This window comes from Mastacembelus armatus, chromosome 9, assembly GCF_900324485.2.
Source record: "Mastacembelus armatus chromosome 9, fMasArm1.2, whole genome shotgun sequence".
Classification (NCBI taxonomy): Eukaryota; Metazoa; Chordata; class Actinopteri; order Synbranchiformes; family Mastacembelidae; genus Mastacembelus; species Mastacembelus armatus.
The window spans coordinates 11,526,237-11,539,182 of record NC_046641.1 but is presented as its reverse complement, the minus strand read 5'-3'; the positions used below and the strand labels follow the sequence as shown (position 1 = coordinate 11,539,182).

At 38.2% G+C, this 12,946-nt stretch overlaps 1 protein-coding gene across 4 annotated transcripts in view; it reads right to left on the bottom strand.

Annotated features, from left to right (window-relative positions):
- Positions 1–2,231: 2,231 nt before the first annotated feature.
- The window catches only part of edil3a (EGF-like repeats and discoidin I-like domains 3a), a 104,735-nt gene continuing 94,020 nt past the window's right edge, over positions 2,232–12,946 (bottom strand). For all 4 annotated transcript variants that reach the window (XM_026320726.1, XM_026320727.1, XM_026320728.1 and 1 more), the window contains 2 exons: positions 12,092–12,247; positions 2,232–5,445 (listed from right to left, as the gene is read on the bottom strand). In XM_026320726.1, the coding sequence (XP_026176511.1) occupies positions 5,296–5,445; positions 12,092–12,247 (306 nt within the window). In that variant the 3' untranslated portion in view covers positions 2,232–5,295. The remainder of the gene's footprint in view (positions 5,446–12,091; positions 12,248–12,946) is intronic.

Here is a 12,946-nt window from a genome sequence, read left to right as displayed (position 1 = left end):
ACCATGTGTCAGCAGATCCCAACTTCACTCTTCCTTACCAAATAGAAGCGAATACCATTGTGGTTTTGGCAGGTGCAGTTCTTCTGGAAGATAACCAGGGTGTGAATCATCCAGTGAGTTATTTCTCACGTAAGGTTAATTACCATGAAGTTAAATATTTCACAATCCAGAAAGAAGCCCTTGGTCTCTTGTTTCCTCTACAACACTTCGAAGTTTACATAGGATCCAGTCAACAACCAGTAAAGGTACTGACCACAACCCTTTGGTATTTCTTATTAGGATGCAGAGTCATGACTAAACGTTGGAGATAAATAAAAAAAAAGCTAAGACTGTGGCAGATGCACTGTCTCGAACACCTAATCAGCCCAACCAAAACTAGTTTTGGTCAACTGGGTGGGGGCTGTTACTTGTCAAGGGTATGACATCAGGAAATAACCTCCTCAAAAGAGACAGTTTCCTGTTCCACAGGTGGACTGATGAACTGGAACGCCGCTGCGTTGACGTTGGTGCCGTGTCAGAGACTGTGTCGACTGCATAGCTGAAGGCTTTGTTTGTTTGTTTTGCTTCATTTGACTACACGGAAAAGGTGGTGCAGTAACAGGAGGTGGGATGTAGGTGCACACATGTAGAGTTACTTTGTACAGTCACACTCGTGGCAGGTGACTCTTTATTTAAGGTTTAGAGAGATTGTTTTTGTAAACAAGACAGGCAGCCTTTTTGTTTCTTTTATTTTACTTGTACACACTGCACACTAGTTAGCTTAGTCAGGCTGTGTTTTGTTAGTTCTTTGATTTTGGACACCGTCACTTGTAGTCTTCTCCCTGTCTTCTCGTTTTGAAGCCATTTTTTATCTCATGTCAGTTATCTAAGTAATAATTAATAATCCAAGTAATCTAAGTAATAATTAATAATAATATATAATAACCCACCCAAGTGCACACACACAGCAGTGAATACACACACACACCCAGAGCAATGGGCAGCCAATGATGCAGTGCCCAGGGGGCAGTTGGGGGTCCAGCTGGGGGCAGCAGTGGCTGCCCACTGCTCTGGGTTCAAGGGTCTCACCTCAGTTGTGGTATTGAAGGTGGATAGGGCACTGGCGATTCACTCTGTGCCACTGACAATTCCAGCCAAACCTGAGACTCAAACCTGCAATTTTCAGGTTACAAGTCCAACTCCCTAGCCATTAGGCCACAACTTTCACCTTTAACATTTTTAGAATAATCATGAGTGAAGCAGCCAGATGTGGTGGGTTTTACAGAGTTTAAAACAAATAGCTCTAAGAATATTTCAACAAGAACTGAGTTACTGTAACTAAACACGTGTTATTGGGATGTGTTGATATGTTTGTATGTTCATTGCTGTTTTGATATAACCACTATAAATACAACAGGTAAAATAGGTATTGAACACGTCACCATTGTTCTCAGTAAATATATTTCTAAAGGTGCTATTGACATGAAATTTTCACAAGATGTTGGTAACAACCCATGTAATCCACTCATGCAAAGAAATCAAACCATAGATGTCTATAAATTCAGTTATGTCAATAGCACCTTTAGAAATATATTTACTGAGAAAAATGGTGACGTGTTCAATACCTATTTTTCCCGCTGTAAGCTACCAGGCTATTTGCATCTCTGAGCACACTCTGCCAGTGTCTTGTGTGTCTGTGCTGGGGTCTTCATTTGTTTGTGTCAGGGGGGTTCCCTCCTCCTCTCTAGTGCAGTTTGCACTATTTTCATTTAATGAAATAATGCAACACAACGCTCTCGAGTTCCTCCTCATCTCTGCCATATTGACGCTTCCATGCTTTCAGTCACTCTCTGCAGTCAGTGTGCTTGTGATGCTCCAACAACAAAACCCAGCAGAACAGAGGAGCAGGGGGAGGAACAAAGTGTGCACGCAATGCATGTGCATGTGAAAGGAGGTGGTGTTTGCACAGACGTCCACTCTTTCATAGAATGGGAGCAACACACTGAATATCAAAAGTATTGATACCGTCATGTTAGTATCAGTCCAATACCAATACCAGTGTTGGTGTTGATACTATAGATATTTGGATCGATACATCCACCCCTATTAAGAAGGATAAAGGGAAAGCTAAAACAATAACTAATGGAGCGTGGAAGTTGAAGTACAGAATACACCCAGTGTTAAAATGTAAAGTTTCACACAAGGAATTCATGAAATAAATCATCAGACATTTAACAATAAAGCAAACAGAATTTTCACAGATGTCTTTTTATTTGTCAAACTGAGAGCTTTTGTTTGAAGCAACATCTTTTTTGACTGTACACAGCTTCTCACTCTCCTGTGCAGGCTTGAACCTAACCAGCATTATAATAGATACATTTTCTACATAGTGATTGACACTCAAGACTCAGGAGGTAAGAAAAAATGCAGATGCAGAAATACAAAGACATGACGAGTTTCCACTTTGCGGCCCTTCTCTGCACGTTAGATGAAGTTTTGCAATGCACGAGACAATCGATGGTAAGTCTAACATAACAGCTATTAGACCGTTACTGTATGATGTGTAAAAACATGGTGTGCCCGTGGACATCTCTGTTATACTGTACTGTTCAGACTCGTACATCATGCAAACATCTCCAAAGCTTTGTGGTGAGTCTGCTCTGTGAGAGCTCACAGGTACCTAATGACGAACATCAGTCAGATCAGATCTTAGCCAAGATATAGCTGTTTGGGAATAAACAACTAAAGCATCAAAATGGAAAAGAGTTTAAGACAGATTACCTGTGAGAAGCCATCAGAATTTGCTTTTTCTTTATCAATGGACTTAAGGAATTAAAATCACTGATTTACACCAATAACAATTTCACATATTAGTAATCTACAGTCTTTGCAGTGAAACTTATGTTGAAGTACAGACTGAGTTTATCAATAACTTGGGTAAACTTTTCTAATATATCCATCTGTAGACACATCAAAATCATTCGAGAGTGCTGTGTCATATGCTCCATATCATATTGTGATTTCCCAAACCAGAATACATTGAACTATATTCATTTACAGTTATCCAGACAATAATCGTAACATTTGTTTTGTTTACAGACTTCATACAGTTACTTGTCAAGTACAACATCCACGTTGATGGTGTGACTGAAACGTGCCCTAGGACAACAAAATAAAGTAAGTCCCAAAATACTTAGATTGTGACAGTTTGTTTTAATGGTTTCTGGATGTGTTTTTATTATTTTGGATGTACTGTAGAATTAGGTCCAAAAATGTTGGAGTCCAATGCATTTTTATTCATTAAATATAAAGTGATGAAAATAACATTGTCACTGTATTTTCAATCAAGTCAGCAGGCCAAAATTGGAAAGGCTGGTGCATTAAATTGAGGTTTTGCTGCAAATGTCTTACTTTCTCTTTCAGGACGTGATGCTTTCCCAGAACGGATGTGCCGTACCCCTACTACATGTACTGACTGGGTAAGTAAGTGACTGAAAGCTGACAGATTTTAAGTGCAACATGAAAAGTAGACATAGCTCCCTGCAGCTTATATTGTAGCACTCCAGAGCTTTTGGGAAAACTGGTCAAGAGAGGAAACCAGTAGAGTAATAAATTTAAGCTGTATTAAATGACCTTTAAGGTTCTGAAGCAATATCTCAGGGTCTTCTTTACTTTAACCAGCTAAGCATTTCTGTTCACTTGCTGTATGCATCCAACAGCAGAACCCATACAGTGAAAACTGCATTAATAAAATGTTTTGGCTTGATTGACATAACAGTATCTTTATCTCTGTAATGTCTGGATAATTTTAGCACCCTGAAACCATTTGAACATGCAGAAAGCTATGGTCATGTCCTGTGAAAATACTCAAAACCTCTATAAAAATGTCTATTTTTAACCAGGATGATGATTAAGATTAAATCCCCTGAAATAGAGATATAATCCATATTTAATTTAGAGCTGAGTACTATTACCACAGTTCATCATCATTACAGATTTAAGATAATGACATGTTAATTCATTTTTAATTTTGGACATTTGCTGTCTTTTGAAAATAAAGAAATTAATTAGTTATTTATCATATCAAAGAGAGTAACTAAAATAAAAGACCATTTCAATATTTCAATGACAATAACTTTCATTTTACTTTTTTTTTTCTTTAAATAATAATACACAGACATTTTTTAAATAGGTGGCCGATTATACATTTGTGGGTTATTATGAATGACATCTATCCTGAGCTTTTTAATTATAGATATCCAAGACAGTATGGAGACATTAAACAAATTTGTATGCATCTGACAGCTGAAGCAGACATATCTAAATAAATACACAGAAGAACAAGAACATACAGTAATTCCAAATATCTTGGAAAAAGAATAGAATAGATACAGATAAAAAAATGGACACTCCTTAATGAGAGTATTGACATTTCGACAAGCCCATAAACCTCAGTGTGTCGGTGCTGCAGTACTTTTTTTTGTTTTGTTTTGTTTTACTGCAGTGCTTGTTTGTCTCACATATCAGTCATTTTTAATAAGCTTTTGCAGTGTGTTGTAATGTATCAGAACTATTTAAAAATGCACATAAAAATAGGTTCCTAAATCATATCCATTGCTCTCAGGGCTGGAGGTTTTAAATGATTTGTCATAATATACATTTAGAATTCACCCACCATGCAATTTCTTAGTCTTTTACATATAATACAAGAGCATTAATAGTGTTTTGATTGATGCAGTAATGCCAGTGTTCATTAGGGTAAAAGCATGGCTTGAGGAAGTGTAGAAAACAACGTGAAAATATATTCAGTAACGTGGTAACGTGTGATCTCTACATGGTATTTTAAAGTGTACTAGTGATACGAAGTTGGTTAATTATGTCCAATGAAGCACGGCAGACAGATTTCACATCTTTGTTAAAAAGTGACACTGTACAATAGCTTTCATGGCAACAAGTTAAAACCACAGAGATCCCCCCACCTCCCCTCCCCATTTCTGACTACCTCCCCATACCCACCATTCCCATATATATTACAGAAGTTTAGTCAAAACAGGATGATAGATCTTGAGAATAATAAAAAGACAAAGATCACACAAAGAGGAAACTTAAAAACAGAAGTGGATCAGGGGCAGGTTTTAAATCATTGTATAAAAGAACAAACAGCAACCTACCACAACCAAACACTTATTTTTGAAAAATCCATTGGAAATTGATTTATTTTTACAGGTTGCACAGTTTATCTTTGAAATACTGGGTGAGATACTCCAGTATGCCAAGGGACAGGGGATGATGGCGAGAAAGATGGAGGCAAGGACTTCACTCTTCCTCTGTGCATCCGAGTATTTCTACACGCAAAGTGATCCTGCCATACCATGACCAGGGAAGGATCCGGATGAGCCGAGTGTAGATGGGTGGGTCTATCACGTTCTTTCTGTGTGTGTCATTGTCAAAGTTCCCCTGGAATACCTGTACAAACGGCAACATGGAGAAATTTTCAACCTTAAACTAAAATTATTGTTTTTTTTCTACCTAGCAAACCACAATGAAAACCCACAAAACCATTTAAGGGCTTTTAAGAGCTAGAAATGATTACCAAATGCTGTAACAGTTATATTATGGAAAAGACAAAAAAGAGAACTTCCCTCGTGCATTTCTTGACTGATTTCACCAGATGTTCTACCTTGAAGGCCTCATGCCTGAGCAGGTACTGAGTGAAGTGCAGCCAATCAGGGTTTCAATGCAAGAATGACAGGAACAGTACGCTCTTGGAATTTGGTCAGATTTTTGGTCCTATTCTCATTTGTTTTTCTTTATCCACCACACATGTGAGCATATCAGTTAACCAGTGAAACAATGGTTGAAGGGTTTATTAACTACCACATACAAACAACCATAATTGCCATAAAAGGATTATTAGAAAATTTGTGTTGGTGTATGCTTGATTGACAATAGTATCAAATATATTAAAAAGAAATGTATCTACAGGGACTGCTTCATTAAAGGATATGATCATTTTAATTAAACAGACGTGATTATGCCTGTGTAATCATCATATAAAGGGATTCACTTTTTTGTGTGGAATGGAAAATCAATGGGCTAAATCCAAGCAGGTGTTGGAGATGGAGGTTGACTGTTTTTAGTGTAAAACTTCAACTATTCCCTTTGGAAAGTCATAAGTGCTGTTTCTGGATTTTGATGTTCTCCAGTATAATAAATGGGTTTTCAACACCCACAAGAAATTTCAAGTGCCACACTACCTGAGGGAACCATGAACCAATGATTAAGTAATTAGTAAATGACTCCATACATGTTAGCACCTCTTGGTGATGGACTGAAGAGTTAATCAGGACCGACTTATGCAGAAAGTAATTGTGAGTCTATTTTATCAATACGAAGGCTGCACAATTAGACATTTTTAGATTGCAAACCTGATTCACACCCTAATATAATACATCAAACTGAGCACTTCTCCTTTTGCCTAAGCTGTATCAACCAATGACAGGGCAGCGTTATAACATGTGACAAACTGCACATGCTGTGACATCACGCCCCCCCCTGCTTAATTCTAACAATAGGGTTTGTGTGATGGTGGCTGTTTTCTCTGCATAACTATCTCTTCCGTCTATTTTTGAACAAGACAAATCGTGTCTAGCTGAAGCTTGAAATTCACTTGTGAAAGTATATACGCAAAAATGCTATAATTATTAGACAGCTATAGTTATTATTAGATAATGATAGTTATGCACTGCAGAGCTAGGTTGTTATTCTACCTAGTGCGTAAGAGACACACAAATACTAACATAGAGAACCAACCGGTAATGTAGCTGCAGACAAACTTTGTGTTTACAGTTTCTACCTTTTCAAATAAAGTGAACCACAGCACAGGCTAATGACAGAAGCTATGTTCTGAGAATGGCTATACTGATATTAAAAATGTGTGATTAAAGAAAAAGTTACCTTTTCTCTGTTACACTACAGTATTTGAACACACAGACACACACACACACACACACCCTCACACACCCTCTCACACACACACACACACACACACACACACACACACACACACACAGATAACCATGTGTTTGAAGTTATAAAATTCTGATAATCAGGACTGTTACCTCAGACATAAGACTCTAGGTTTGAGGCTATGGCTGACCGGGGCTTTTCTGTGTGAGGTTTGCATGTTCTCCCCCATCTCTGCACTGCTTTCTCAATGTACTGTGGCTCTATTTCACAGTCTAAAGATATGCATGTTAGATTATTTGGCAATTCTAAACTACTCATATGTGTAGATGTCCATTTCAATTTGGAAACAGAAAACGTTTTTTCTTGTAGCCCAAGGTTATTAGTTATCAAATCTTTGCCTTCCCTGTGGCTCATGTGTGTGTGTGCGTTTTTTGTTTTTTTTTTCTAACATGACTGCTTTGATGTAATTCTTTATTTGGCGCATGTTTGGTTTTCTTGTTTTCAGTGCTTTTGTGACTCACTCGTAGGACTGAAGCTGAACTCAGAAGACAGCTGTACACTTTCATTACTTTTCTTATTTCACATGTCAAATACAAACGAGTGCGCGCCACCTTTTCATCATGCATTCTTTTTCATTATTTTCCTCCTGCAGTGAAGTGCACACTCTTCCCTGTGTATCTCATCTATATTGTAGCACAGTGCTTAGACTGTAGTCACATAAAGGCTGTATCTGTGGAAAAGCAAACAAACGCTAACTGCAGGGTCACCGGTTTGATCTGCAGCTTTTCTAGTGCATGTTGAAGTGTCCTTGGACAAGAAGTATAACAGTATAAAAGTACTCTGTTATAACTAACAGTAAAAAAGTACTAATAAAAAAAATACTTGAACACCAAAGGTAAAAGTACTCATTAGGGAGAACAAGACATTTCACACTCATGTATATTATATTGTTGGATTTATGAGTATTAATGCATTATTGTTACATTACCTTAATGGCACAGTATATTTGGAGTTTAGTAACTTCTCATGCAATCATATTATTATACTCTATTTTGTTTTATTCACTGGTTCTGATATGTAACTAGTAACTGAGGGTTACTGAATGCAGTGGATACATACTATATAACATATTCCTCTGAAATGTAGTAAGGTTATAGTAGGAAGTAGAAGAGAATGAAAATCCTCAAGAAAAACACTGAATTTCAGGTTGGCACGTACAGTATTTCTGGCCTTTATGGTACCTGCACAAATTGTTATATATATATATATGTATAATGTATTTATTTTGGTACTGAAAGTATACCATATGCATTTGCCTAAAGTGTGTTATTTTTACACAGTATTACTGGCTTTGTGTTGTCCATTTCAGCTTTAATCAATGCAGACTGAGTAACGGTTAAGTTAGAACAGTGTCAGAATCTACAAAATGGTTGCACCAGAATCATATTTCTGCAACTACATTTAGGTTTCATTAGGCAGAGGAAATAATAGATGTCATTTGTGTCCCGGGACAGAAATGAGAAAAGAAAATACAGATACAGCAAAGTATAAATGAAACAGCTACTGCAGCTAAATCCCAACAGGCACTCCCTGACTTGTGGTCAGCCTGCCTGACTGCAGCCGCACCAGGACAGCAGAGGAAAAGCTACTGGCAACTTAGTGGGCCTCACCTCATCTCCCCCATGTATAATCATATTATCCTACAGTTAAGACACAAAGATACAGAACACATTTCTGTGTGTGTGTGTGTGCGTGTGTGTGTGTGTGTGGGTGTGTGTGTGTGTGTGCGTGTGTGTGTGTGTGTGTGTGTGTGTCTTCAGACTGACCCAAGAGCCACAACTCTGCTCCCAACTATTGATTTTCTAGGCTGGTGGAGTCAGGGGTTCACATTACTAAGGCAAGCCTTGTGCGTCTCTGGAGATACAACACTGGCCATACTGTATTATTTAAACCTGCTGTACAGGTCAATTGAGCAGGTCCCTCAGATCTCTCTCTGTGCCCTCATGTTGCCTGAGCCAGCACTGGTGATACCAGGAAAAGTCAGCAACGTCTTCACTGACAGGTCAAGAGTGCATGTCGACTTAGAAGAGCCAGTTGCACTCAATCAAGCTGAAATACACAACAAGCCAATGGCTGGCATTATTATGATGATTATTATGATTATTATTGTTATTATTATGGTTATGATTATTATTATGTTTGTGTTTTTCTAATCCTGAGCTGCATTAAATCTTGGAGCCAGTATTTTCCAAAAGTGTAGAAAAAGAAAATAATACTGGTTAAAATGATTGTATTCTCAGCTATCTAACATTCAGTTATCCTCTGACCTGGATGGACTTGAAGACTCTAATGGCTAATTAACCCTGTGTCACCTGAGTGAAAAGCCATTAACCATAAATCAATTACTTTTGTGCTTGATTGCCCCCATCAGCTGGCTGTGTACATATTGACACCCAGGAAAGAACAGTGGTGCAGGACGAGGCAGCTTAGTGACCCAGGTGTGGAAAGTGTATGCATGTGGGAATGCCTTCAAGTTGATATGTATAATTATGGAATGTATCCCAGTTTAATTATGACCAAACAATAAACTACGGTGTTACTTGTCTCAGTTACAAGTGAAGTATGCAGGTATTTGGGATTTGTGTAAAGAAAAGACAAACAAGACACTGTGGATTTTGGAGAGGGATACTGTTGTCTGTGCCACCGCACCCCGCTTTGACAACATCTGTATTCTGACAGTGCTTCCACTCTCAATCTAGATCTAACTGCCTGCAGCCTCTGCCACACAGGAGCTGGAGGGGGAGCTGAGAAGAATACTTACAAGCCCCTGCCACTGTGCTCCAACCAGACATACACACATACACATACACATACACACAGTATATCCCTGCCAAGTCGAGCATTGTGGTGTGCCAGGAGGAGCCTCAGGAGTCCAACAGCCAAATGTGTCCTCTAGCATTAATGGCTGCTTCAGCTGACTGAAGGGGGAAAACACCTTGAAGAATCATACATCTCGACAGCCCCTTGGCTCTGTCTAGTGACTACTGATTGACATTCTCAGTAGCCCCCGCTAAACACGCCTGCCCTCTAATACAGAGCATAGACACTCAGATCGACTGCACATCCTTTGTTCTGCTCTGAATTATACAGCATCAACGACACATGGAATGCTGTACTTGCTGTACTTACTAGAATCACTTGTATCTGGTATAAAATGATTTTTTAATCCAGGTGTAGCTGGATGGAGGTGTTGTGCTTCACCTGAGTTCTTTTGTGAAAATGAGATTTTAAAATAAAATCATATTAACATAAGAGGTTCCTGAAATGCCACTGTACGTTTCTCTCTTCCCATTGCTGTCTGTGATAATACTTGCCAGAGCTCTGGAAAGCATCCAGTGCTCAGTATTGAGATTGCCTGAGTGAAAGTCATGCTGAGCATGCAATGGCACGAATCCAAAGATCATCATGGGTGTTGAAATTATAAACTCCTCAAGCAAGGGATTTGAACTGCAGAAATGGAAAAATAGTTTTGGCATCGCTTGCTGCAGTGGCTCCACACCAGGATAAGGCTATGAATTGATAGCTGGCTATTGAGAGGTATTATTTGCTTTAACAAGGTGCTGTCATATTTCAGCTTGTACTCTTATCACATCAGACAGAATAAAAGCCCTTCTTTAGGAAAACCTTATTTTGAAATTGTAGTTTAAGTTTCCACATAACATCCGCAAACTGCTCAGGATTAGCTTTTACATGAGTAGCAGCTGATGCTTTCATGTGTATCGACTGCAGTTCAACTGTGGAATCAAGTACAATGATAAATTAGTCACTAAAATATTTTAAAATGATGGAAAATTAAATATAGCCACAAATTATTTCACATCAAAGAATTATTTTAAGTGTGTAAAAGAAATTTGCATTTTATAAATGAATGTATGTCAACATGGATTAACTATTGTCAATCTGTCTTAAATTATTAATCAAATACTTGACCCAATAATGGCCAAACCCTGCATTCTCACATGACATAGCAATTAGCTCGGTGTGTGTGTGTGTGTGTGTGTGTGTGTGTGTTTAACCTTGTCTGAGAGGTTGCTCAGCTACAAAGAAGATTGCACTCAAGCATGAACTACACCTAAATATCCCACATCAAATTATCTGTGCAAACCTTTCCACTTGGTCACAAAATATGCGCATTAACAAATCTTTCATTTATATGAAACGACTTTTACAGTCAAATTAAAAATATTTTACACATATTCAGAGTTATTAGTTCATGGAAGTGTCTTCTGTAAGTTTAAAAACATTTACAATATAAAGTCATTTTTTATATGATGTTAAATACTTCAAAATTATGTTCAAGAACTAGATAAAGACCAAGTTTACACTGTGGATTAATAGAACAGATTGTTATCTCAGTTTCTTGATTTTCCATAGACGAAACATCTCCACTACATGAATAAGCAAAAGAGCTTATCTTTCAATAGCACAGCAAGAGAGAGAAGTAAACACTACCTCTCTTGCCAGCAGTATCTGAAAGACAAGGGGGTTCAGCTTTAGCTGTAACCATGTGCCTGCAGCTCTCCTGATATCAGCAGAGAGGATGCTGCAGGCCTGCACTGTCTCTGTTGTCGTGGGCGATTGGAATGGACATGTGTACTTTGTTGAAGGGCCGTAAACAAGATTTTCAGCACAGCACTGGCCAGGCCAGGTTGACAGCATGGCCTTATCTGATCCCAAACCAGAGAGAGGCAATAGGACCGACCAGGCAGGCTCTGTCTGAGCCACACATAAGGAGATGCTAAAGGGAGGTGGAAAGAAGAAACAGACAGGTTCCAAAATGGACATTTTCACACCTGTCTTTTTGACATTTTGCTGCATTGTATTTTTGTCTGCTTCAGGCTTCTGTGCTTTTTTTGTATTACAAATGTCCCTTCACTTCATTGTGTGATTTTATTAATTTGAAATGCTACAGTAGTACCCACAGGCATGTTTTTATGCTTTGGCAGTACCTTTCAACTTGTTAGTTTTGTGTACATGACAATAAAGACATTTTATCTCGTCAGAAAATATGTTGATAGATCTGGCGTAAGGCTCTTTGACTAGTGTTTGATCACAGTCATTATGTAGTGTGAAAGCTGCTTACCTTGTCCTTGCCTTGTTTCTCATCTTGATATATAGTCCACCGCTCTCCGTTATTGCTGTACGCAACTTTGTATGAGCCCACAAACTGGACATGGCCAAAGTCTTTAGCTCCCTGGGTGATGATACCTGTTACCTTTGTTGGCACAAGCAAGTCCACCTGGCATTGTCCAAGGGAAGGAAGCAAAAACAGAGAAAGAGAGGAGAATGATCAATTTCATTGCTAAATAAATGTAACTAGTGTCACAGACATTAAAATGATTATCTTTGTTATGTCTTTTGATGTTATCAGAGGATTTACTGTTTACAGACACCGGGTGCAGTTTCAATTATTCAAAAAAAAAAAACAGTGAGGCTAAGTTCAGAACGTTGCTTCAGCAAAACAGAAATCGCTGCAGCAGCTTCTGAAACCCAAACTGCTCCATTTGGGTTAAATTTTAATGGGTTCTCTTTTGTTGCAAACAATTTACAGTGCACAGGCACCAATCAGGAAGCAAACATTCTTATATTGACATTTATGTTAAGCTGAACCCTAAAACACAGGTATTATAGCTCAACTGTATTTACCTGGCTCACTCTGCTACAGATTGTCTCAAACAAGTTAGATTTTTTCCTAAGTGAGAATTTTCCACCAATGTAATTATGTCAAATGAATAATGTATGTGAACAATATATCGTGGAAGTTAAAGAAAGGTGTTGCCTTATGCAGTGCATAAACACAACAAACCTGAATACTTCTACATATCAAAACAACAAACAACATTTCAGTAGCTGCCCATGTGACTAACTTTCTTCGAAAAGATCTTGTTTTATAATAAGACACTGTAAACAATCAATGTCAGTATAACTTTACCATACC